The following is a 22,513-nucleotide window of genomic DNA, read 5'->3' as shown; positions in this document are numbered from 1 at the left end:
GACTGGTTAGGTTCTTAGGGTAGAACCCTAAAAATCTTCCACATGGAAACATAGCTTATGGCTTATAGGAATCCTAAATTCTCTCTCTCCATCCATCATTAGGGGAACAAATTTCAACTCAAAAGCCCTTGCCAGCTATAAATCTAGCTTTTACTCTCCATATATAGAATGGTTTTGTTAGGGTTGCAAATGGATCGGATGTAATCGACCCAAATTTGATTAATTGATATTCGAATTGAAATTGAATCTTATCTATAGTTAATAAGTGAAACTAAAAATGATAAGAATATTATGCATTATTGATAAAACAAATTTTGATATTATATACCATGAATTAAATGGCTTGAAGACAACTCCTATGGGAATTGAACCTAAACACAAAGCATTTAAACCAATTATAAGAATAGATACATATTAATTTCATGTAGATAGAATTTGGATTGCAATGGATAGAATTTGGATTGCCTTGATTGGATTCAAATTTGAAAGGGGTGCAGCAAATGGATGGAATTTGGGTTCAAATTTGCACAGTATTGGGTTCAAACGAACACCGTTTGCAACCCTAGGATTGACTATATTATCTCTCTACCTGACAACAATGGGGCAGACAGGCAGAAAATTGAGAGGAAGTCCTTTAAGAATTTTATAAAAATTCTAAAGAACTCCTCAACCGTCTGATTGTCTTTTAGTTTCTTTTCTTCTATTTAAGGTTTTTTAAACCGACCCAGACAACGAATTATTAGGGGTCTGGTTCACGGGTTGAATGATCCGATCATTCGAACCAAATAGATGGTCTGTTTTAATAAAAATAAATAAAAAAATAAAAAAACAGTCAAAATCGTTGAATGGTTTGAATGGTTTGAACGGTTCAACTGCCCGAATCAGTGGTTTGCTGATCAAATCAACATTTTTTTGGCAAAAATCTGGTTTTGGAGAAAACCAGAATCGATCACCTAACCAGTTACTGGTTTTCCGGTCTGGTTTTGAAAACAATCCTTCTATCAACCCAAACATAACCTTAGTAATCTTCATCGAGGGCAATATGGTAATTCACGACAAATAAAATGCAAAGCAACTTACAAGGAAAAGGGAAATGGGAAAGGGAAAACAAGTGGGAAGTGGAAAAAGAAAAAGAAGAAAAAGGGAAAGCTTAGAAGAACTTTCCAAAACGAACAAGGGTTTAATGGTAATTTCAAATGAATAAAGAAAAGTCAATTACATTAGAGAGGTGTATTTATACGGAGGCAGGCCGTATACGTATACGTAGAAAAGAATACAAACTAGCCACGTAAATACTTGTAAACAATAAATGCTTTATTATAACTCGCCGTCTGAAGTGTTCTTTGTCTGCATTTTGGAATCGAGCGCAACTTCTGCTTCGACTGTGAAAGCGAGAGAGAAAGAGGAAGAGAGAGAGAAGACGAATCGATTACGAGAAATAAAATAAAGAACAAGAACTCTTTTTTAATCTGGCTTTGTTTTGGTTCATTTCTCTTTTGCTCTCTTCTTTTGTGCCCTAGATCTTGTGACAGAGCTAAGATCTCTACGAGAAGTTCTGTCTGTAGATCTTGGAATCGACATTCCTGTTTTGGAGTTGGAGATCTCCGGGGGTTCATTTGAGCTGGCGTGATCAGGTAGGACTGGTCATTTGCCTTGATTTGCTTGTTGGCTGTTGAATTCCGAGTGTTGGATTCGTTTGCACGTTGAATTGTTGAGCTCCTGGAGGTGTGTGGATGGGTGGGTTTTGGCGGGTTCTTGTTGGTGTGTTTGTCGATCGGTGTTGGTTGGGTTGAGATTCGTTTCCTGAGCTGGAAGCTCTGCGTTTTCGTCGTGAGGACATTGAGGTGTGGCTCCGAGCTGGACTGTGTTGTGTAGGGATGCCCGGAAATGTTGGCGGTTCTCATTTTAACGATTTCTAATGGCATTTCGTTGTAGTTTGGATTTTTGTTTTCATTCTCTGTTTGTGAGATAGGAAATCAGGGTCGGGGATAAACTTGAGATTCCTTGATGGCGAATCGTGGTAGAAATTTGAATTCTATTTGGCAGTGGGTTGGTTGGGTAGCTTAAGCGTATGGGTGGTGGATTTTTCCTTTTTGAATTTAATTAATTATCTTGATTGGTAGTTTTGGTTTGGTAGGATTGTTTTTGACTTTTCTTGCAACTGTGGTCACTTTTTAAAATTCCAGAAACTTAGAATTGAAGCATTTTATATGTCTTTCTCTTTTGTTTGTCGTTTCCTTTTTTCATCAACTGATTTCGAACCGTTTTTTCTATTTGATTTAAATAATGATAAAAACCGCAAGTGTTTCGTTGCTTGATTTGCTTGTGTTTTATAGAAATAACTGCATCTGCAGTACTTCTCATAACTGGTTTACAATTGAGCACATTGGTTAGGATGATTCTTGCAATCTGCTTTTTGTTTTGACAAAATAACTTGGAGAAACATCTGTTTGATTGCATGCATACGAACAAGCAAAACTAGGATTTTCTCTTTCATGGAGAACTATAAGCTTTTGAAAGCGTGCAGTTCACAAGTCCAAACTGCTAATAGAGTGCCCTTTGTTTCACAGTTTCAGATTCCTTTCCAGCTTAGTTGATTGAAGCTCTGTTGTTGGAGCTGCAGACTGCTAGATCCATTTATACTTAGTCTAAGATGCTCTTAGACTTCTACAGAAGAAGGAAGATGGTCTGAAGTTCTGATGAGATTACTCTAAATGAAGGCATCTCAGGCGTGGCGATTAGGCATTGGAGATTTGCAAATCATGCCTGCGCCGCGCCACCGGCCTCATTTAAAAAGGCCCATGTGGATAATTGTATTGGTTTCTTTGGTGAGCATGTTCCTAATTGGCGCTTATATTTATCCATCACGAGGTTTTGCAGCCTGTTACATATTTTCATCACGTGGTTGTAAGTCTTTCTCCGAATGGCTTCCACCTACTCCTGCCAGGGAACTTACTGATGATGAGCTGGCCTCTCATGTTTTCATTAAGGATATTTTAAAGATGACTCCTCTCCAATCTAGGAACCCCAAAATTGCTTTCATGTTCTTGACTCCTGGTACTTTGCCTTTTGAAAAGCTCTGGGATATGTTCTTTCGTGTAAGTTCTTTCTTACTGTTTATATTAATTCATTCTTGTACTAAATGTATGTATTCTTTTTTTTTTTTTTTGATCCATAACATTCATTTCTTTCTTTTTTGATCAATGATGGCAAATTTTATTAAGACAATGAAGCTTTAATTACAAAAGAGGGGGAGGTAAACTGTCTTAACTCCCCCAACAGCATAAAAAAGAAACAAAATTAGAAATGAGCCCAAAAAAAAGGAACCCCTATTCACCCCTTGCTTGGCTAGCCCATTGACAAGTGAATGAGCCTCTTTACCCAACTGTATTTAACCTCAATGTCCCTAGTCAGCCACTTAAGTTTTTTCTTTTCATTGCTGTAATTCCATATTACCAGAGCTGTCTTCCCTAGGCCATCTCACCACCAGATGTATTCTTTATTCATATGTTCTTGTTTTTGTGCTCTTTTAACTAATCCATCAACAACTTTGCATTTACCTGATTATGCAAGTTGTGGTGTATACACCATGTTTTTTTTTTGATAAATTGGTGTATACACCATTTTTGAGCTTCCATTTGGTTTCTCAAAAGTCAAAACTCAATTCAAAACACAAGCGTATAGATAATTGATTATATCATGCTTTTAGGTCCTTCCTGGTGCAGAATGTGTGCTTTGAGAAATGAGAAATTCCTGTTTCTTAGTAGTCTGTACACAAATAGAATTGATACCTTGTCAAGCTATATAAGAAATGACAAACTCCTTTTCTCCAATCAAACAGTAGAGGTTCTAGGACTAACACATAGATTTATTGGTCAAAATGGACAAAAGTGATCATGTGCAAGGTTATTCATGGATAAAAGTTTCAGGCATATAACAGAGAGCAAATTAAACCACGAAAGGAATTGGCTATTAAAGCAAGATACTTTGATTAATAATTTTTTTTTTTTTTTGAAGAATAAGGAAAAGATTTCATTAAAAAGAAAAAGGAGTACAATAGAAAGGTGATAAGGTATCACCCGAGAGAGATCCACAACTAAAAGACCCTTACAGAGACAGCAACAATCCCAAACCAACCCAAAGCCACACAAACAGACAAAGGCCAAACTCTACCGGAGAACAGATAAACACTCCAGAAAGAAAATGGAGACCCCTTGGACTGGGACCACCAGCAGCCAGACACCTGAACTGACTGAGCCTCTACCAGTGAAAGGAGCACAATCTCATACTTTGATTAATAATTATAGACCTCACCTTAGTTTGAAGGAGGTTGGTGCAATAGCCTTGACTATGGAGAAAAAAAAATCAGTTTTCTCTAGATTCCTCATACAATAGAAATTTCATAATTTTTAGTAATTTGAATTTTATTATTTTTGAGCTCTTTTTTTTTCAAGTTTATTCTAGTTTGTTGGTTTAGGAGTTTTAAGTTTTCTAGAAATTTATTGTTGTAAAAATTAAAATTTCTGTTTATAGTAACTTTAGACTTACTAATATTGTTCATTCATTCTTCCTAATAAGACAAATTTTTACAAGATAAGGAACTAAAACTAAATTATAAAACCAATATTTTAAGTATGAATTAAGAATTTATTTAAGACCCTAGTGTGGACTTATTTGCACTTGCCTCAAGGGGCTTGTTACAAAGAGGCTTGTAGAATTAGAGTAATGTGATGGGGAGAAAAATATTAATAAATATATTGTTATTTAATGTATTAGATCCTTGGAATTTCTAAGATACTTATCACATGCAAAATTGTAAATTCATAAATTTTAATTACTAAAATAACTATTGTGTTGTTAGCATTCTATTTTGTAAGCTATCAAAAAACTAAATATCACTTTTCACATAAATATGGATTAATGGATTTGATAGATCATTCATTTTATTAATATTTGCAAATACTAATTTTAGTGATACTTTTAATTTAAATTTTGGTTGAACATTTATATATTATACTATTTATTTGAAATGCATGTATTTGTCACAATAAATAATACTTGTTTTATGTTAATTATTTGCATAGCATTAGGAGTTGGCCATAGTCATTCTTCAAACTTAAAGGGTGTGTGGGTCAAATCTTGTTATTAGCATTGATAAAAAAACCTTGTTATTAGCATAAAACTTGATTTTTTTTGTAACCTATATTTAATAAGAGAGTAATGATGGGATTTGAAGGTGATTAATGTGTTTTGTTTGAAATTCAAAAGACTAATAAGGCACAATTAATGGTGCATCATATATATATATATATATATATATATATATATTGGCTGATAATGACTGTTACAAGTTTGCATGGGACAAATGGCATCAATATTGGTCATTCCACACATGCCATATGTTGCCTAACCTCAAACTGATATGATACACCCTGTATTGGGTGTATTGTGTTGATATTTTGAACCTTGGATATGGGATGACTAGTATAGGGATGCTTACCTTTGTGAAGAGTAATAGGGAGATTTACATCTGATGGATTTACCAATGGTGAGATTGATGATAGAGTGATAGGAACCTGAACTAGAGCTCTTGTCCTTTGCCTGGAAGACAATTTCAGTTGGTGACCACTTAGGCTCAATAGTAGTAGTAGGAAGAACATCAATAGACTTAACCAAAGAAGGAAGCAAATAGCTTCATTAACTTCAGAAAATGACTCTTTCCTAGAGAAGAGAGGTATGATCTCATAAAAGGTGACATTTAGAAAAACAAAAGACTTATGTAGTGTAAGATTATAACATTTGTAATATTTTGAGTCAATAGCCAAGAAAAATGCATTTCACAACTTGAGTATCAAGCTTATTAAAACCTGGACCAAGCTTATATACAAAACATACACAACCAAAGTACTTGAGGAGGAATAGGCATTCGAATTAATAATTCTTGAGTAGTATCAAGAAGATGACGACTCTTTGTTTAAGCCATACCATTTTGTTGTGGTGCATATGGATAAGGAGACTAAATGAATAATAGTACCATGAGAGTCAAAATAAGGCTAAAATGTGCTATGAAAATACTCTTCAACATTATCAAAATGAAAATCCTTTATAGAAGTACCAAATCGATTTTGAATTTTAGAGTGAGAAATATAAAGAATAACTTGGAACGATCTTTTATTTAATAAATTTATGTCATCCTTGAATAGTCATCATTAAAGCTTACAAAGTACTTGAACCCATTTTAAAAAGAAACATGACTAGGACTCTAAGCATTTGAATGAACAAGATCAAAAGGACTAATGGCTCTACTATTGACTCTTGGAACAAAAGAAACTGTGGTGTTTAGTAGTTTACATGACTTACAATCTAACACTATAACTAAATTCAACAATGGAAACTGATAAAGGTCAGACCTGCACTAGAATTCTGTTAGAATTAGAGGAAGATTAGAAGATATAGAAGAGAGAAGAGAAGAAGAGAAGAAGAGAAGAAAGGAGAAAAATCCAACTTGATTGCCACTCCCTTTTTCTTTAATCTCCTTTGAGCCTCCACACATTCATTCGCAATCAGAATCTGATCAACTATCTGCCTATCTTGTACAAAGGCTCCTTGAGATTGTGAAATAAGTGGGGGAATCACCTTCTTAATCCTCAAAGACAACACCTTTTCTATTACCTTGTAGATACTGGTGATTAGACTAATGGGTCTAAAGTCCCCGACTATTTAGCAGTATTCTTTTTCGGGATTAACCAATGAACGTAGAGTTCATATCTGGAGTAATAACCCTTCTTCTATAAAACTCCCTAAACACTCTGAGAAGATCATCTTTGATTATGTCTCAACAATCTTGATAAAAAGCCATTGTAAATCCATCGGGCCCTAGAGCTTTTGATCTATTCATAGAAAGCACTCCTCCTCCTCCTCAAACCTCCTTTCTGAAAAATGCACTTGAGTCCATAGTTTTCAAGGTGCCTAAGCGAGGCTAGGCAACCATAGGGCACCCAGGCGCCTAGGCGTTGGAATTTTAAAATGTTTGTTTTATTGAGTTTTTACTCTATATATGCTTTTCTAAGTCATTTTATTGGTTTTGTGTGCTAACTAGCAATCATGTACACTAACTATTAACACTATGAATCATTCAAATGAGTATAAATTTCATATAAAAAGCTAAAAATATAAAATATTATCAATAAAAAGGAGTCTAAACTAACTAACTAACTAACTATATATATAAGTAGAAATCACTGCTTGTAGATTTAGTTGAATTTCTTGTGAAAGGAAAAGGGGAGGAAGATAAAGATTTCAGTAGTAGAGAAGAAAAGAGAGGGAGAAAAGAGTAAAAAGTCAACCAGGATTCTTGAATTAACCCTAGCTGCCAACCCCTCATTATATTTATACTTAACTTAAAGGATGAGATATTACAAGGATGCCCTTAGTAGCGCGACTACTAATGTAGCTGAACAGTCACAACATAAAAACATAAACTAATGGGCTTAAAGCCCAACAACTTCCTAACTAAATAGCTTAAAATAAGAATAAAAAACAATTAGGCCCAACTCAACACTCCCCCTCAAGTTGGGAGTAAATGTCACACATTCCCAACTTGCGTAGATCATGCTCCAGCTTATTCTTTGCAATACCTTTTTGTGAGAACATCCACGAACTGCAGATCGGAAGCAATGTATGGAAGACAAACTTCTCTAGAAGTTACTCTTTCTTTGATAAAATGTCTATCCACTTCAATGTGCTTAGTTCGGTCATGCTGGACTAGGTTATGGGCAATGTTAATTGCTGCCTGGTTATCACAGTATAACATCATAGGTTCTTCCGCTTGTATACCAATTTCTTCTAATAGGGAATGGATCCAGAGAAGTTCTAAAACTCCATGTGCCATGGCCCTGTATTCAGCTTCAGCACTTGATCTTGCCACTACTGTTTGTTTCTTACTCTTCCACGAGACAAGGTTACCCCCGACAAGGGTGCACACTCCTGAAATTGATCTCCTTTCATCAAGGCATCCTGTCCAATTTGCATCTGTATAAGCCTCTAGTTTCAACTATCCATGATCAGTAAACAATATGCCTCTGCCCAGGTGTCCTTTCAGATAAGCAAGAATCCTGTCAACTGCCTCCCAATGTTGGACTCGTGGAGCATGCATGTATTGATTTGCCACACTTACTGCATAGGAAATGTTTGGTCTTGTCATACACAAGTATAGCAGCTGACCCACAAGTCTCTGATATCTCCCAATGTCTTTTACTGGTTCACCTTCTGATGCATTGATTCTATGGTTCTGATCAATAGGGGTACTGATTGCCTTCGTTCCAAGCTTCCCTGTCTCTTGAAGAAGATCCAAGACATACTTCATTTGAGAGATAAAAATTCCATGTATTGATTTTGCAACTTCAATGCCTAGGAAGTATCTCAGTTCTCCAAGATCCTTAATTTCAAATTATTTATGTAGATTCATTTTCAGACAATCAATCTCACTTAGGTCATTCCTCGTGACAACAATATCATCCACATAAACAATTAGGACTGACACCAAAGATCCCCTACGCTTCACAAACAAGGTATGATCGGATTGAGTCTGAGTGTATCCAAAAGCAATCAAGGCCTTTCTGAATCTGTCAAACCATGCTCTGGGAGATTGTTTCAAGCCATAAAGTGACTTCTTAAGCCTGCATACCTTTCCCTTTTCAGTATCACTGTAAAACCCAACAGGAAGATTCATATACACTTCCTCTTGCAGATCTCCATTTAGGAAAGCATTCTTCACATCAAGTTGAAACAAGGGCCAAGAGTATGAGGCAACAAGAAAAAGTATCCATACAAAGGTCATCTTTGCAACCGGTGCAAAGGTCTCTAAGCAATCAACACCATAGGTCTGTGCGTACCCTTTTGCAACAAGTCTTGCCTTGTACCTTTCTATACTTCCATCTGCTTCCAACTGTCCCCTTGCCTTCTGATAGATCCATAATGTCCTATGTCTGATTCTTAATCAAAGCTGCCATCTCTTCCTGCATAGCTGTCTTCCACTCAGGTTTGGAGAGAGCCTCACTAACACCCTTGGGTATAGACACTGAGTCAAGGGAGGAAAGAAAAACACGAAAGGAGAAAGTCCACTGTAGGACAAGTACTGTGAAATACAATGAGTAGTACACTTTCTCTTCCATTTTCTGAGAGCAATAGGAAGATCAAGGTTATCTGTAATAGGGCTAGTAGAACCAATGGGAACTGAAACAATAGCGGGACCAAGAGGAATACCTGAATCCATGTCAGCCAAATCTAGAGTCTCCAAGGAATCGACAGGAAGTGATGTGAGTTCTGCTGCAGTGGAATCAACCTCCTTGTGAAGTCTCTGTCGTAAGTAATGCTAAGAAGTAGGACGCAAAGGAGGTGGTAAGGTAGGTGACACAGGATGGTCAACCACAGGAGTAGACGCAAGGACTGGAACTGGGAGAGGAATAGATTGTTGACTCACTTCCCCAAAGCACTCCCCCTGAAAAAGATTCTTTGAAAAGAAGTATATGGATTCAAAAAAAGTGACATCCATGGTAACATACCGGCTCCCAGAGACTAGACCATAACAACATTACCCTTTCTGATTTTCTGCATATCCAAGGAAGACACACTTCTTTGCCTTGGGATCAAGCTTTGAGCGGTGAGGACCAAGGACATGTGCAAAGCAGACACACCCAAACACCCTGAGAGGAATATGAAACATTTCCCCCTCAGGAAAAAGGAGACTGAATGGGGCGTTGAATCCAAGTATACTAGAGGGCACCCTGTTAATTAGATATACTGCTGTGAGAACTGCATCACCCCAAAACCGAACTGGAACTGTAGGTGTGATCATCATGCTTCTTGCAATCTCAACAATGTGTCTGTTCTTCCTTTCTGCAACACCATTCTGTTATGGACTGTAGGGACAATTGCTCTGATGGACAACACCATATTCTAACAGATATGAAGCAAGGTGTTTTTCAGAATATTCCTTGGCATTGTCTGACCTGAACACCTTTATTCTTGTTCCAAACTGTGTTAGCACCATCTGATGAAATTGCCTCACCAAGGGTGGTACTTCATCGCGGGATCCCATCAGGTAAATCCAAGAGTATCGTGAGAAATCATTCACAAATAAGGAAAAATACCGATAGCCTCCCATAGAAGGAACATGGTAAGGTCCTCATACATTCAAATGAATAACACCAAAAGAAGAAAAACACATTTTATTACTAGGTTTAAATGAATGTCTACAATGCTTTCCAAGTTGACAACCTTTCACACTCCAAACTCGATAAACTAACAGACTCAAAAAAGTTTTGGAAACAAAAGACACAAAGAAGAAAAAGGTAAATGGCCCAAACGATTATGCCAAAGCATAATTTGACCCATAGACCTTGACTCATTATCCCTGCTGACATGATGGCTCTGATGAGGAGGAAGAACATCCAGGAGGTAGGTCTCATTCACTTCACGATCACTCCCAATCGTCCTCTTTGAATCCAGATCCTACAAAATACAATGACCAGGAGAAAAACTACTGAGCAGTTCAGGTTCTTAATCAAACTACTAACAGATAACAAATTAGTGCTCAATCTAGGAACATGAAGGACTGAGGGTAGAGAAATAGAATCACTAATCTTGATAGATCCCTTCCTAGCAATAGGAACATGGGATCCATCAGCTGTGGAGACCCTATCTCTGCCAGAACAGAGCTGGTAAGAAACAAAAATAGTAGAGCCATGGGTCATGTGTTCTGAGGCTCCAGAATCTATAATCCAAGGAGGTCCCTCCTTACCTGAAGTAGAAACATAATTTGCAGTGACGTGTGAACTACCTTTGTGAGCAAAGGCAGTAGAGTGGACTCCACCAGTGCCACCTGTACCTTGTTGTCCGTTTGCTGCTGAACTGGAACTGGCTGTATCCTGCTGGTTCAAAAGTTGCCCATACCTCTCAAGTTTGGCCCTTAATGCAGCAGCTGCGACAGACTCCAGAGCAGCTGTAGTAGGAGGGACCGGAATGTCACTAGTAACTGCCATGTGTGCATTTCCCTTCTTATTTTTCAGTTTAGTTGGCACAAGATGTGGGTGAAGCTTCCAGCAAGTATCTCTTGTGTGTTTAGGGTTCTTACAATAGTCACAGATCAAATCTCTTTTATCTTCCTTTTTGATTTCACTGCCACCCCGATCTCCACTTTGTTTAGGTTTCACAGTGCTCACCATGGCAGACTGATAAGAGACGGGAATTTTCATCATCACATCTCTCTTGCTCTCCTCCCCTGACACAAAGGCATATGCCTGGGAGAGGGTAACACTGTCCCTATAAAGAAGATGTTGTCTTGCAATATTATACTCAGGATTAAGGCCAACAAGAAATTCAAACACCCTATACTTCTCTAGATGTTTCTGATAGGTAGCTGCATCCTTAGGAATTTTCATCATCACATCTCTCCTGCTCTCCTCCCCTGACACAAAGGCATATGCCTGGGAGAGGGTAACACTGTCCCTGGAAAGAAGATGCTGTCTTGCAATATCATACTCAGGATTAAGGCCAACAAGAAATTCAAACACCCTATACTTCTCTAGATGTTTCTGATAGGTAGCTGCATCCTTAGTGGTTTCCCAAGCAAATGTCTCTAAATGGTCAATCTCCTGTCACAGGGTTTTAAGGGCTGAAAAATAGGTTGCAACAGGTCTATCTCCCTGCCTTGTAGAAATAATCTGATTTCTCAACTGATAAGCCCTAGCAACATTCTCCTTCTGTGAATAGGTTTCTGCAACCCCATCCCATATTTCCTTAGCTGTATTTGCCCATAATTTTTACCCTAATTTCCCACGAGCACCAATGGCCATCTTTGCAGATTGTGACCATTCTAAGTAATTTGCACCATCCAACCTAACTGTAGTAATGGTTCCAGTCCCGAAAAGGTCTCCAGTACCTCCTCTTACTGGTCCCATTTCACTCCCGGACTTATTTTCAACTCCGTGACCCTCCATGCTTCTCAAAAAATGTAAAGAAAATAACTAAAATATGTAACAAGATCAAACGAAACACTTCTGGAACCAACCACACCTTTCTGGTGTCCTAGATTGTCTTCTCACAAAAGATTCATTTTCTGTGGGACGGGAGAAGAGAGAGAAGAGGCAGCCACTCTCTCTAAAAGCCTCCAAATTAGGCAGGACTTGAACCGCCCCTTACAGAAAACTCCAAGGAACCCTAAAAAATTAGGGCACCACTTCCTAGGTCAAAATTGAAGAGTCCAACAGAAACAAAACTCTTTCCCTTTCTTCAATTTTTCCTGATTTTGATGAGAAACCCTAGACCAGCTACAGGGCACACAGATCCACCAAAAAATCCAAAAACTAGGCTTACCTGAGAGCTTCGATTAGCCTCTTAAATCACCATGCAGTTGGCCGATCTAGGGCTGCATGAGGAAACAACTCAAGGAACCTTCGGCCTGCTCTGATACCAAGTAGAAATCACTTATTGTAGATTTAGTTGAATTTCTTATGAAAGGATAAGGGGAGGAAGATAAAGATTTCAGTAGTAGAGAAGAAAAGAGAGGGAGAAAAGAGTAGGAAGTCAACCAGGATTATTGAATTAACCCTAGCCGCCAACCCCTCATTATATTTATACTTAACTTAAAGGATGAGATATTACAAGGATGCCCTTAGTAGGGCGGCTACTAATGTAACTGAACAGTCACAACTTAAAAACATAAACTAATGGGCCTAAAGCCCAACAACTTCCTAACTAAATAGCTTAAAATAAGAATAAAAAACAACTAGGCCCCACTCAACAATATATATATATATATATATTAATCAATGAATCAAGTTTCAGACATGTAATTCAGCCATAAAAAACATTTGAAGAAGAGAATTCAATTCATCCATACAATCACTGAATCAAGTTTCAGCCATGTAGTTCATTCATATAAAAAAAATCAGCCATATAATCATATATATTAATGATTTAAAAAAATTGAATGAGAAGAAGAAGAATTAAAGAAGAGATTAGAGAAAAATTGAAGAAGAGAAGAAGAGTAGGTTCGGAAGCTTCGGCTGTTAAAAACTGAGATGATTCAAGTGTGAATCATGACTGAAATACTGATTGAGTAGGGCGGAGCCCCTGTTTTTTTCAAAAAAAAAAAAACAAAAAAATGGACTCATGGGGTGGACTGACGACTGAGAGAGTGAGAGTGACTGACTGAGAACAGTTGGACTCATGGGGTGGAAGAAGAAGTGGAGAAAGGGAGGACTGAGGAGTATAGGGGTGGAGCCCCTGTTTTTTCGAAAAAAAAGAAAAGGTGGACTGGTGAGCCCCTGTTTTTTTGACTGAAATCTGAGAAGAGAAAGAAGAAAGGGAGGACTGGCAGAGCCTCTGTTTTTTCGAAAAAAAAGGAAAAAAAGTCTGAAACTCTGAAATCTGGAAAAGAAGAAGAAGAAGAAGAAGAAGAAGAAGAAGAAGAAGAACTGAAGTTATCAACTTAGATGGAGCTAGGCTGCTCAAGCTTGCAGTGTTCGCCTGTTCGGTTCTCCTCCCTCTCCAGTCGAACCAAAACCCTTGTGATACAACGGTTTAGAAAAGAAAATAATAGTTCTCTTAATACTAAAATGATACAATGTAACATGCTTATTTTAAAAGAATACAACAACCAATGAAATATCACACTAATAAATTAAAAAAAAAATTTTTTAGATGCATGTAGGCGCCTGCTTAAGTCTCTAGGCAGGCGCCTAGTGCGCAAAACATACGGCGTTTGGGCGAGGCAACCATGAAAAACCGCCTAGTCACCTAAGGCGAACAACTATGCTTGAGTCTCATCTTAAGTGCCCCAATCAATGCCTTCAACCACCCATCTTTCATTTAGTGGTCTTCTATAAATAGACCGAAAATGCTCCGAGAATGCCTTAGCAATCTCTCTTTGGTCTATAACTTCACACTCCCCCACCAAAAGAGAAGAGATAAAGCTCTTTTTCCTTCTTCCATTTGCAATGGCATGGAAGGACCTTGTATTGCCATCCCCTTCCTTGATCCACCTCTCTCTGGATTTTTTCTTCCAACTTATTTCCTCTCTTAGCGAAGTCTCCCCTAACTCCTTTAAGGACCATCTCAACTCCCTGTCACCACCTTCTGAAGAGCCCTCCACTTCTTTCTTGTCAGTCTCCTCAATTTGAGATATCAAGTCAGCTTTTCTCTCCTCCAATTTTCCAAACTTCTCCTTGTTCCATTCCCTAGACTCCTTTTTCAGCATCCTCCTGGTTTGCAAAATCCTCGTCCCAAACCTTGTTCTCCTGAATATAGGCTTTTTTCTTCTCTTTCTCATCCTTTTTACTTCTTTCAAAAACTCAAAGGCCTTCCTGGCAAATTCCTCACCAGCCCAAAATACCAGGCCCAAGCTTTTCCCAACCGTAACCTCTCTATCAACTAATTTCTGGATATCCACACCACTTGGGTTTTCTTCAACCCCGTCAGTCTCCTGCATCAGCTGGATTCCACTAGAGTCAGAAATGACATCACTCAAGGCACATATAAAACTGAAGGCAAAGTAAGATTTGAATTAAGTGATACATTGTCAGTACTCGAGATGGAAAATGTGGTACCATTGACCAAGGTAACAATTTCTGGTATAGAGGGTGGGGAGAAGAACAGAACCATATTTGGAGATCAAGTCATGTGATATGAAGCCTTACAGTCTATTGCCCAAGAAGTTTAGAATGAGAAGCAAGGCAAGCTATACCTGATTTGGCAAGGGTGGCTGCGTTATTGAAATAAGAGAATTGACAAAGTTTTTCATATTCTTCAGCAGTGAAGATATCAACTCCATTTCTTTTCCAACACTTTGGAATGGATGTCTCATTAGTAGGAGCCACATGACTATTAGGAGGATTCTCACCAACTGAAGCATGATTGGTCCATATTGATGGCAGGTCTTGTAAATCAGGGAAAAAATTGGGGTGTGTTTAGGAGGAATGAAGAGGGACAGATTGTTACCTTGTACTCTGACCCAATTGGAGTGGGAGATGCAGTTAGTGCAGAGATGCAAGCTGCTATACAGGGTGCACAAATTGCTAAAGAGTTGAACTTTAGGAGGTTGATCATTGAAGGTGACTCTAAAGTGGTAACTGGGTAGTTAAAAGAACCAGAGACAGTAACTTGGTCTTTTAGGGGAGAGATAAGGAGATTCAAGTGGCTTACTTCTAATCTCACAGTGAGAGTTCAGTGGGAGAGATCGGCAAATGGGCTGGCTGACCTACTAGCTAAGCAAGGGGTGAATAGGGATCACTTATTCTGGGTTCAATTATAATTTTACTTTGTTTTGTAAGGCAGCAACTTGCGCCTTCTGGGAGAACTCTGGTTTGTATCCACTTGTCCGTTTACTTCATTTATTCATCCTAATAAAATTCTTCATGATTCATCAAAAAAAAAAAAAAAAAGAAAAAAACAGAGAAAAAATTAATAATCTGTCTGTCCTTCACACCCATAGTGACTACACTCATGTGGAACTCCCTGCCCCTGCCACCAGCCCCAACTACCTTTTGCCACCACTGCAAGAAACTCTTCCTTCTCTACCACCACCACAGCCACCTCTAGGCCCACAATCTACACCTATAATACTTTTTTTTGATCAATAACAACATTTTTACTAAAACTATCAATATAGAAAGAAGCATGTCTAACACATGCACCTTAACCATCTCCTCTAGCCATGCCTATGACAAACCTTTTGGAAGTAGAAGTATTTTCATTGTGTGAGACATCCTTCTGATACGAGAGAACACTTTAGACAGATGGAATATCATTATTCCCCAGAATTTGAGCATCAACAGGCTTGTATTTAGACTGAAAACTAGATAAAAGTCTGGCAACATCAAGGTGCTTTCTTTGTTGTTGCACTTTCAAATTAGGCGATAGGGGCTGGTATACATTTAGTTCATTCTTTGGATTCTTAAGACTGGAAGAATGCTCTTCAAAGCTCCTTTGTCCTTGTTGAAGTAGGAAATAATCTTGATACAACTGATAAATTCTTCTTTTTTGAAGTAGGAGATATTCTTGGTATTTAGAAATGATACTTTTTCATCTTTTTTGAGGGTGGATTTTTTGGGGGTCCATAGTGGGTTGTCTTGTACAGTTTCTCTTTGTATAAAGGTTGATCAGTGATTAATACAATATACTATACTTGGCCTTTTCAAAAAAAAAAAAAAATTTTTATAACATTGTGCTGGCCTGAATAAAGTTGTCTCATATGATCCTGAGTTTCTTTGGTTGTATCTAGAAACATGAGATTAACACTGTTTGTTGCCTCCATGCTGTTCCATAGCCATGCTATGATTTGAACATTCACTTGCATCCATTTATTGTAACATGTAGATTGTAGAGTCACTTTCTGGTTTTGGTTCCTTAATGTACTTCATTTTACCTTTTCCGATATGAAAAACTTCAACAGATTTTCCGTGGTACACAGTTTTCACCATCCAACTTCACGTAAGTCATCTAAACTGTAATATAATCTGGATCTATCATCAATCCAAACTTATTATCACTGCTAGAGAGAGACACTTGGACACTTTCAGATTTGAGAATCAACTTGGTTCCTAAATGGATACACCAGTCACCGATTGCTTTCAAACACCTGTATACATGACCAACATAAGTTCTTTGATTGATTAGGTTTATGCAACATTGTCTTTTTGTATTCATCAAGTCTAAAATCAAACCCAAGGTCTGCCAATCTCGCCAACACAGGAGATTCAACTAATCGCTGATCTGAACACTTCTGTAGCATATTAGTAGACTGTACACCCATTTAACTGCAATCTACAGCATCAAGCCATTCAGATCTTAGCTGTAACAATCACCAAACATAACACTTCGAACTTCTGAGTAGAGGAAGTGATTCCACAATAAAAGTTACAGAAACACTGCCAAGCTGAAGCACAGAAACCCATTATTCTTGGTAAGATCATTTGCAGTAACCCAGAAACTTCTTCTCTATGTGCAAAGGATGAGAGGGGAGAACTAAAACCAATCCCAGGTGTTTAGTGGTTCTCTCGTACCATGTACACTAACCTGAGATTAATCTTGTATTGAATAAAATAAAGAAGGAAAACAGAAAAAGAATTCGATGGGATGGGAGTCTAATCAACCTCTTGCATCTGCTGCCCACTCTTATTTATAATTGTTAGAGTCGACAGTACAGGGGCATTTTAGTCTTTTGGTTTATCTAATTAGAAGTGAAAGGTCTGTTTATTTCAAGTTTAAGTTATGTGTCCCATCACTTGTAAGGGACAATATTGTCTTTTTGCAACTCAACTTATTCATTATAAGTACTAAGTGGGTCGGCTAGAGTGAGTGACTTTTCCTCTATTATCGAACCCTTCTTCTTCCCTTTCTCTTTCTCTTCTTCTTCTTCTTCTTCTTCTTCTCTTACTTCAAACCTGAACTGAATAGGATTATTTACATGGTATCAGAGCAATAAGAAACCAGTTTTTTTTTCTTTTCTCATTGCCCTTCGTCTTCCTGAGTTCATCGCCAACCATATCAGTTTTTTTTTAAATTACTTCTAGATAGATTGGAAGTTTGACAAGGGGTCTAAAAGGAGTGGTCGTTTTTTGTTCTTGGAGGTAAATATGCCTCCGGTTGCTGTGGTGGTGTACTAGATTCCTCTCTATTCTGTGATACGAAGAGGGCTGGTTGTAGATAGGTATGAATAGAAATATTTATGTGCCTAGTAGTGGACTGCGATTGCTTTCTTTTGGTCTAGATTTCATTCATGTGGTGGTGTGAATCGATAGGTATGCATATAAGTCTCTTTTCCTTTTGTTTATACCTAGATATGTAAGTTGAAGTAGGGTTTTTTGAATGCTGAATTCATGACAGCAGTAGTGTGATCATAATTATATTCTGTTGAGTAGTGTGTGGTGTGATGCTGAATAGTTGAAGGTGAATGCCTTGTTTATAATAGTGATTCCTTTGTGAAGTGAGGTGAATTAGGTAAGATGGAATCAACTGGAGATGGGAGTGACAATAAAACAGGTGTTATGATTTCTCCAGATTACCTAAATGTTCAGATGACATCTGTTAAGTTGAATTGTGGGAACTATGTGTCGTGGGCCAAATCTGTGGAGGTGTTTTTAAAAGCCAAGAAAAAGGTAAAACATGTGAGAGAGGAGAAATCCTCCTTTGATTCACTAGGGTTCAGTGATTGGGAACAGGATGATGCACAAATCATGACCTTGTTGTGGAATATTATGGAACCTAAAATCAGTGTGAATTTTATGTTCCTAGATACAACTAAAGAAATTTGGGACCATGCTAAGAAACTTTACTTCCGCCAAGATATACTACTAGGGTATATTAGTTGTACCAAGAGTACTTTAATCTGAAGCAAGGTAACCAAAGCTTGGAGGAGTACTATGCAAGCATGAGAAATATTCAAAATGAGCTTAATGTATATCATCCTCTGACATTGGATGTTCAGGTTCAGCAACAACAACGAGAGCAACTTGATGTGATAAGGTTCTCAGTGGGTCTGAAGGCTGTATATGAACCTATTCGAGCACAATTACTAGGGGGGGTCTGCTTTTCTCTCGCTTGAAGAAGTGTTTGCCCATCTTCGTAGGATATCTATTGAGTCTACAAAGTCTTCTTCTCTCTTGAACAGATCTGGTTTTGTGGTGACTAGAGAGGGAGGTCGTGGAAATAGAGGTGGTGGCCGTGGGTTTCCAGGAAACCAAGGTGGTCCTATGTTTAATCGTTCTGGTGGCCGCAGTGGAGGTCGATAGTTAGGGGAGGTCGTGGTAGAGGAAGAAGTAATGCACCTAGAAAAGGCACATATTGTGGATTAGAGGGGCATACAGTTAATTTCTACTATGATTTACATGGTCCACCCAACACTTGGGGTAACCAGGCTGTGACTAGTGCTAGTGGTATAGTTAGTGAAAATCAACAAACTGATCAGACTCCCTCTACATCTACTCGTGCTTCTGGGAAGGAGATGGTGAGTGTACCACATGAGGTATATGAGAAGTTCCTTTAGACATATTCTCAGCAGAACATAGCTACTTTGGCCCATTCAGGTATGGTTTGCTTGGCTTCCAAACCTTCACATTGGATCATTGACTCTGGAGCCTCGGATCATGTGTCTGGGATTCCAAATGTATTTTCTTCACTTTCTCAGTCTTCCACATCCCAAACAGTTACCCTTGCTGATGGTTCTACAGCTCCCATTTGTGGTGTTGGTGATGTTGATCTTACCTCATCTTTATCATTTGTTTTATATGTTCCCAAGTTCCTGTTTAATCTTATGTCTGTTAGTAGATTAACCAAGACACTTAATTGTTCTATAACCTTTTATCCCTCTTCTTGTGTGTTTCAGGATCTCAAGACAGTGATGAATATTGGTGGAGGGCATGAGGCAGGGGGATTGTATTACCTTGATGGTGGTGGCCCGCCAGTAGCATTTCAGTTGTCTCTTACTCCTCTCTAATGGCACTGCAAACTTGGTCATCCATCTCTCAAGGCTTTAAAGTTGTTGGTTCCGTCCTTAAGTCACCTTTCATCATTGGATTGTGAGTCGTGCCAGCTTGGGAAACACCATAGAGTCTCTTTTAGTCCAAGAGTTGATAGTCGTGTCTCGAGTCCTTTTTCTTTAGTTCATTCTGATGTTTGGGGTCCAAATAAAGTAGTGTCATACAATGGTTATAAGTATTTTGTAATTTTTGTTGATGACTTTTCAAGGATGACATGACTCTATTTTATGAAAGATCGCAGTGAATTGTTTTCTATTTTTCAAAAATTTTATGCTAAAATACGTACTCAATTTGGAGTTCATATTTAATATTCTTCGCTCCGATAATGCAAAAGAATACACCTCAACACCATTTCAGCAATACTTAGAGCACCGTGGGATAATTCATCAAACTTCTTGTTCCTACACCATACAACAGAATGGTGTGGCTGAATGGAAAAACCGACATCTACTTGAAACCGCTTGGTCCATTATGCTTAATTTGAATGTCCCAAAGTGTTTTTGGAGTGGTGTTGTCCTAACATCATGTTTCCTCATCAATCAGATGCCCATGTCTATCCTTAGAAGTAAAGCCCCTTCTCAGTTTTGTTTCCCACTTTGTCTTTGTTTCCTCTTATCCCGAGAGTCTTTGGGTGTGTTTGTTTTGTTTAAAATTTGGGGTCTAGTGTAGATAGGTTAGATGCACGTGCTACTAAATGCATCTTCCTTGGATACTCTAGGACTCAAAAAGGGTATAAGTGCTATAACCCTAACTCTCATAAGTCATTTGTGTGTTCGGATGTCACTTTCTTTGAATCAGTCCCATTTTTCTCGGGTACTGAGGTCCCTTCTCCTTACCCTGTGGTTCCCCTTCCTGTTCCAGTTGAGGACCCCCTCCCCGTGGTTCCTGTTCCAGTTGCGGATTTCCCTCCCGTAGTTCCTGTTCTTTCTCCTTCCTCTCCCGTGCATGTTACTACTAAGTGGCCACCAATTCGACAAGTGTATACTCACAGAAGAGCATCGGCCCCTTCTCCAATTTAGTCCTCGTTGACAGATCCTGTGGTGGCACCTCCTCCTTCGGACCTTGATCTTTCTATTTCATTGTGGAAAGGTAAACGTAGTTGTACATCTCATCCTATTTCTCATTATGTTTTAGTTGCCCACCTTTTTGCTTCCCATCGCCATTTTATATCTTTGTTATTTGTTGTTTCCAGTCCCAAAACTGTCCAGGAAGCTCTTACTTCTCCAGGGTGGCGACAAGCAATGGAAGAGGAACTGTCTACTTTGCAACACAATCACACGTGGGAACTTACTACTCTCCCTCCTGGTAAGCATGTTGTTGGATGTAAGTGGGTCTACACAGTGAAGTATCTTCCAGATGCCAGTGTGGAATGGTTAAAGGCCAGGTTAGTGGCCAAGGGCTATTGTCTGTTGTACGGATGTGGAATATATGGAGACATTTTCTCTTGTGGCTAAAATTAGCTCAGTTCGGGTATTGATTTCATTAGCAGTAATGTATGACTGGCCTCTCTTGCAACTTGACATCAAGAATGCTTTCTTGCACGGTGATCTAATTGAGGAAGTATATATGGAGCAACCACCAGGGTTTGTTGCTCAAGGGGAGGATGGTAAGGTTTGTAGACTTAAAAGGGCAATTTATGGGCTGAAACAATCTCCACGTGCATGGTTTGGTAGATTCGGTGAAGTAGCGAAGAACTTTGGGATGAAAGTGTCAGGTAGATCGTTCTATGTTCAACCATGACTTTAAAGTTGGGAAAATCTTACTAGTGGTGTATGTGGACGATATTGTCATAACTGGGAGTGACAGTAATGGGATTGACAGGTTGAAGAACTTTCTTCAGGATCACTTCAACACAAAAGATTTGGGCAAGCTAAAGTACTTCCTGGGAATAGAAGTTGCAAGGTTAAGGCATGGAATTTATGTCAGAGGAAATATGCCCTTGACCCTTTGAAGAAACAGGGCTGTTAGGTGTTAAATTAGCTGAGACACCTATGGAACCAAATGCTAAGCTGAGTGTGGATGCAGGTGAAGAATTTGTTGATCCTGGAAGGTACAAGAGGTTGGTGGGAAAACTGAACTATCTGACTATCACACGACCAGATATATCATTTGTTGTAAGTATGGTGAGTTAGTTTATGTAGCATCATCGGATTCCTCATTGGGAAGCAGTTCTAAGAATTGTTAGGTATCTAACGGGTGCTCCAGGTCGTGGTCTACTAGCAAAAGTGGAGGAATTCTTGAGATAGAAGGGTATACTGGTTTTGATTGGACTGGTTCTGTATTAGATAGGAGATCAATTACAGGATACTGTACCTTCCTTTGTGGCAATCTGGAAACATGGAAGTGCAGAAGCTGAGTACAGGGCTATGGCTCATACTACATGTGAACTAGTATAGTTGAACAATTTGCCATAGGAGTTGGGATTCTTAGTTGACAAACCCATGAGATTATACTGTGATAATCAAGCTGCAGTACACATCTCTTCTAATTCAGTCTTTCATGAGAGGACAAAACATATTGAAGTCGATTGCCACTTTGTAAGAGAAAAAGTGATTAGTGGAGTGATAACTACATCTCATGTGAGCTCAGGAAACCAGTGGGCAGATCTCTTTACAAAGGGGTTGTCTTGGGGTAGAGTAGATTACATATGTGACAAGTTGGGACTATATGACATATACTCTCCAGCTTGAGGGGTGTGTTAGAGTCGACAGTATAGGGGTATTTTGGTCTTTTGGTTTATCTAGTTAGAAGTGAAAAGTTTGTTTTATTCAAGTTTAAGTTATGTGTCCCATCACTTGTAAGGGACAATATTGTCTTTTTGTAACTCAACTTATTCATTATAAATACTAAGTGGGTCAGCTAGAGTGAGCGACTTTTCCTCTATTGCCGAACCCTTCTCCTTTTTCTCTTCTTCTTCTTCTTCTTCTTCTTCTTCTTCTTCTTCTTCTCTTACTTCAAACCTGAACTAAATAAGA

General features: G+C 38.5%; 1 protein-coding gene across 2 annotated transcripts in view; it reads left to right on the top strand.

Moving 5' to 3' along the window:
- Positions 1–1,319: 1,319 nt before the first annotated feature.
- LOC104611714 (glycosyltransferase BC10-like) overlaps positions 1,320–22,513 on the top strand; it is a 44,034-nt gene continuing 22,840 nt past the window's right edge. The window contains exons 1-2 of one of the 2 annotated variants that reach the window (XM_010278896.3): positions 1,320–1,844; positions 2,571–3,098. In XM_010278896.3, coding sequence (XP_010277198.1) covers positions 2,715–3,098 — 384 coding nt within the window. In that variant the 5' untranslated portion in view covers positions 1,320–1,844; positions 2,571–2,714. The remainder of the gene's footprint in view (positions 1,845–2,570; positions 3,099–22,513) is intronic. The other variant, XM_010278895.3, reaches the window with a different exon arrangement.

Source organism: Nelumbo nucifera, chromosome 8 (assembly GCF_055504915.1).
Source record: "Nelumbo nucifera cultivar China Antique chromosome 8, China Antique-T2T, whole genome shotgun sequence".
In the NCBI taxonomy this organism is placed as follows: Eukaryota; Viridiplantae; Streptophyta; class Magnoliopsida; order Proteales; family Nelumbonaceae; genus Nelumbo; species Nelumbo nucifera.
This window is presented reverse-complemented; position numbering and strand designations above follow the sequence as displayed.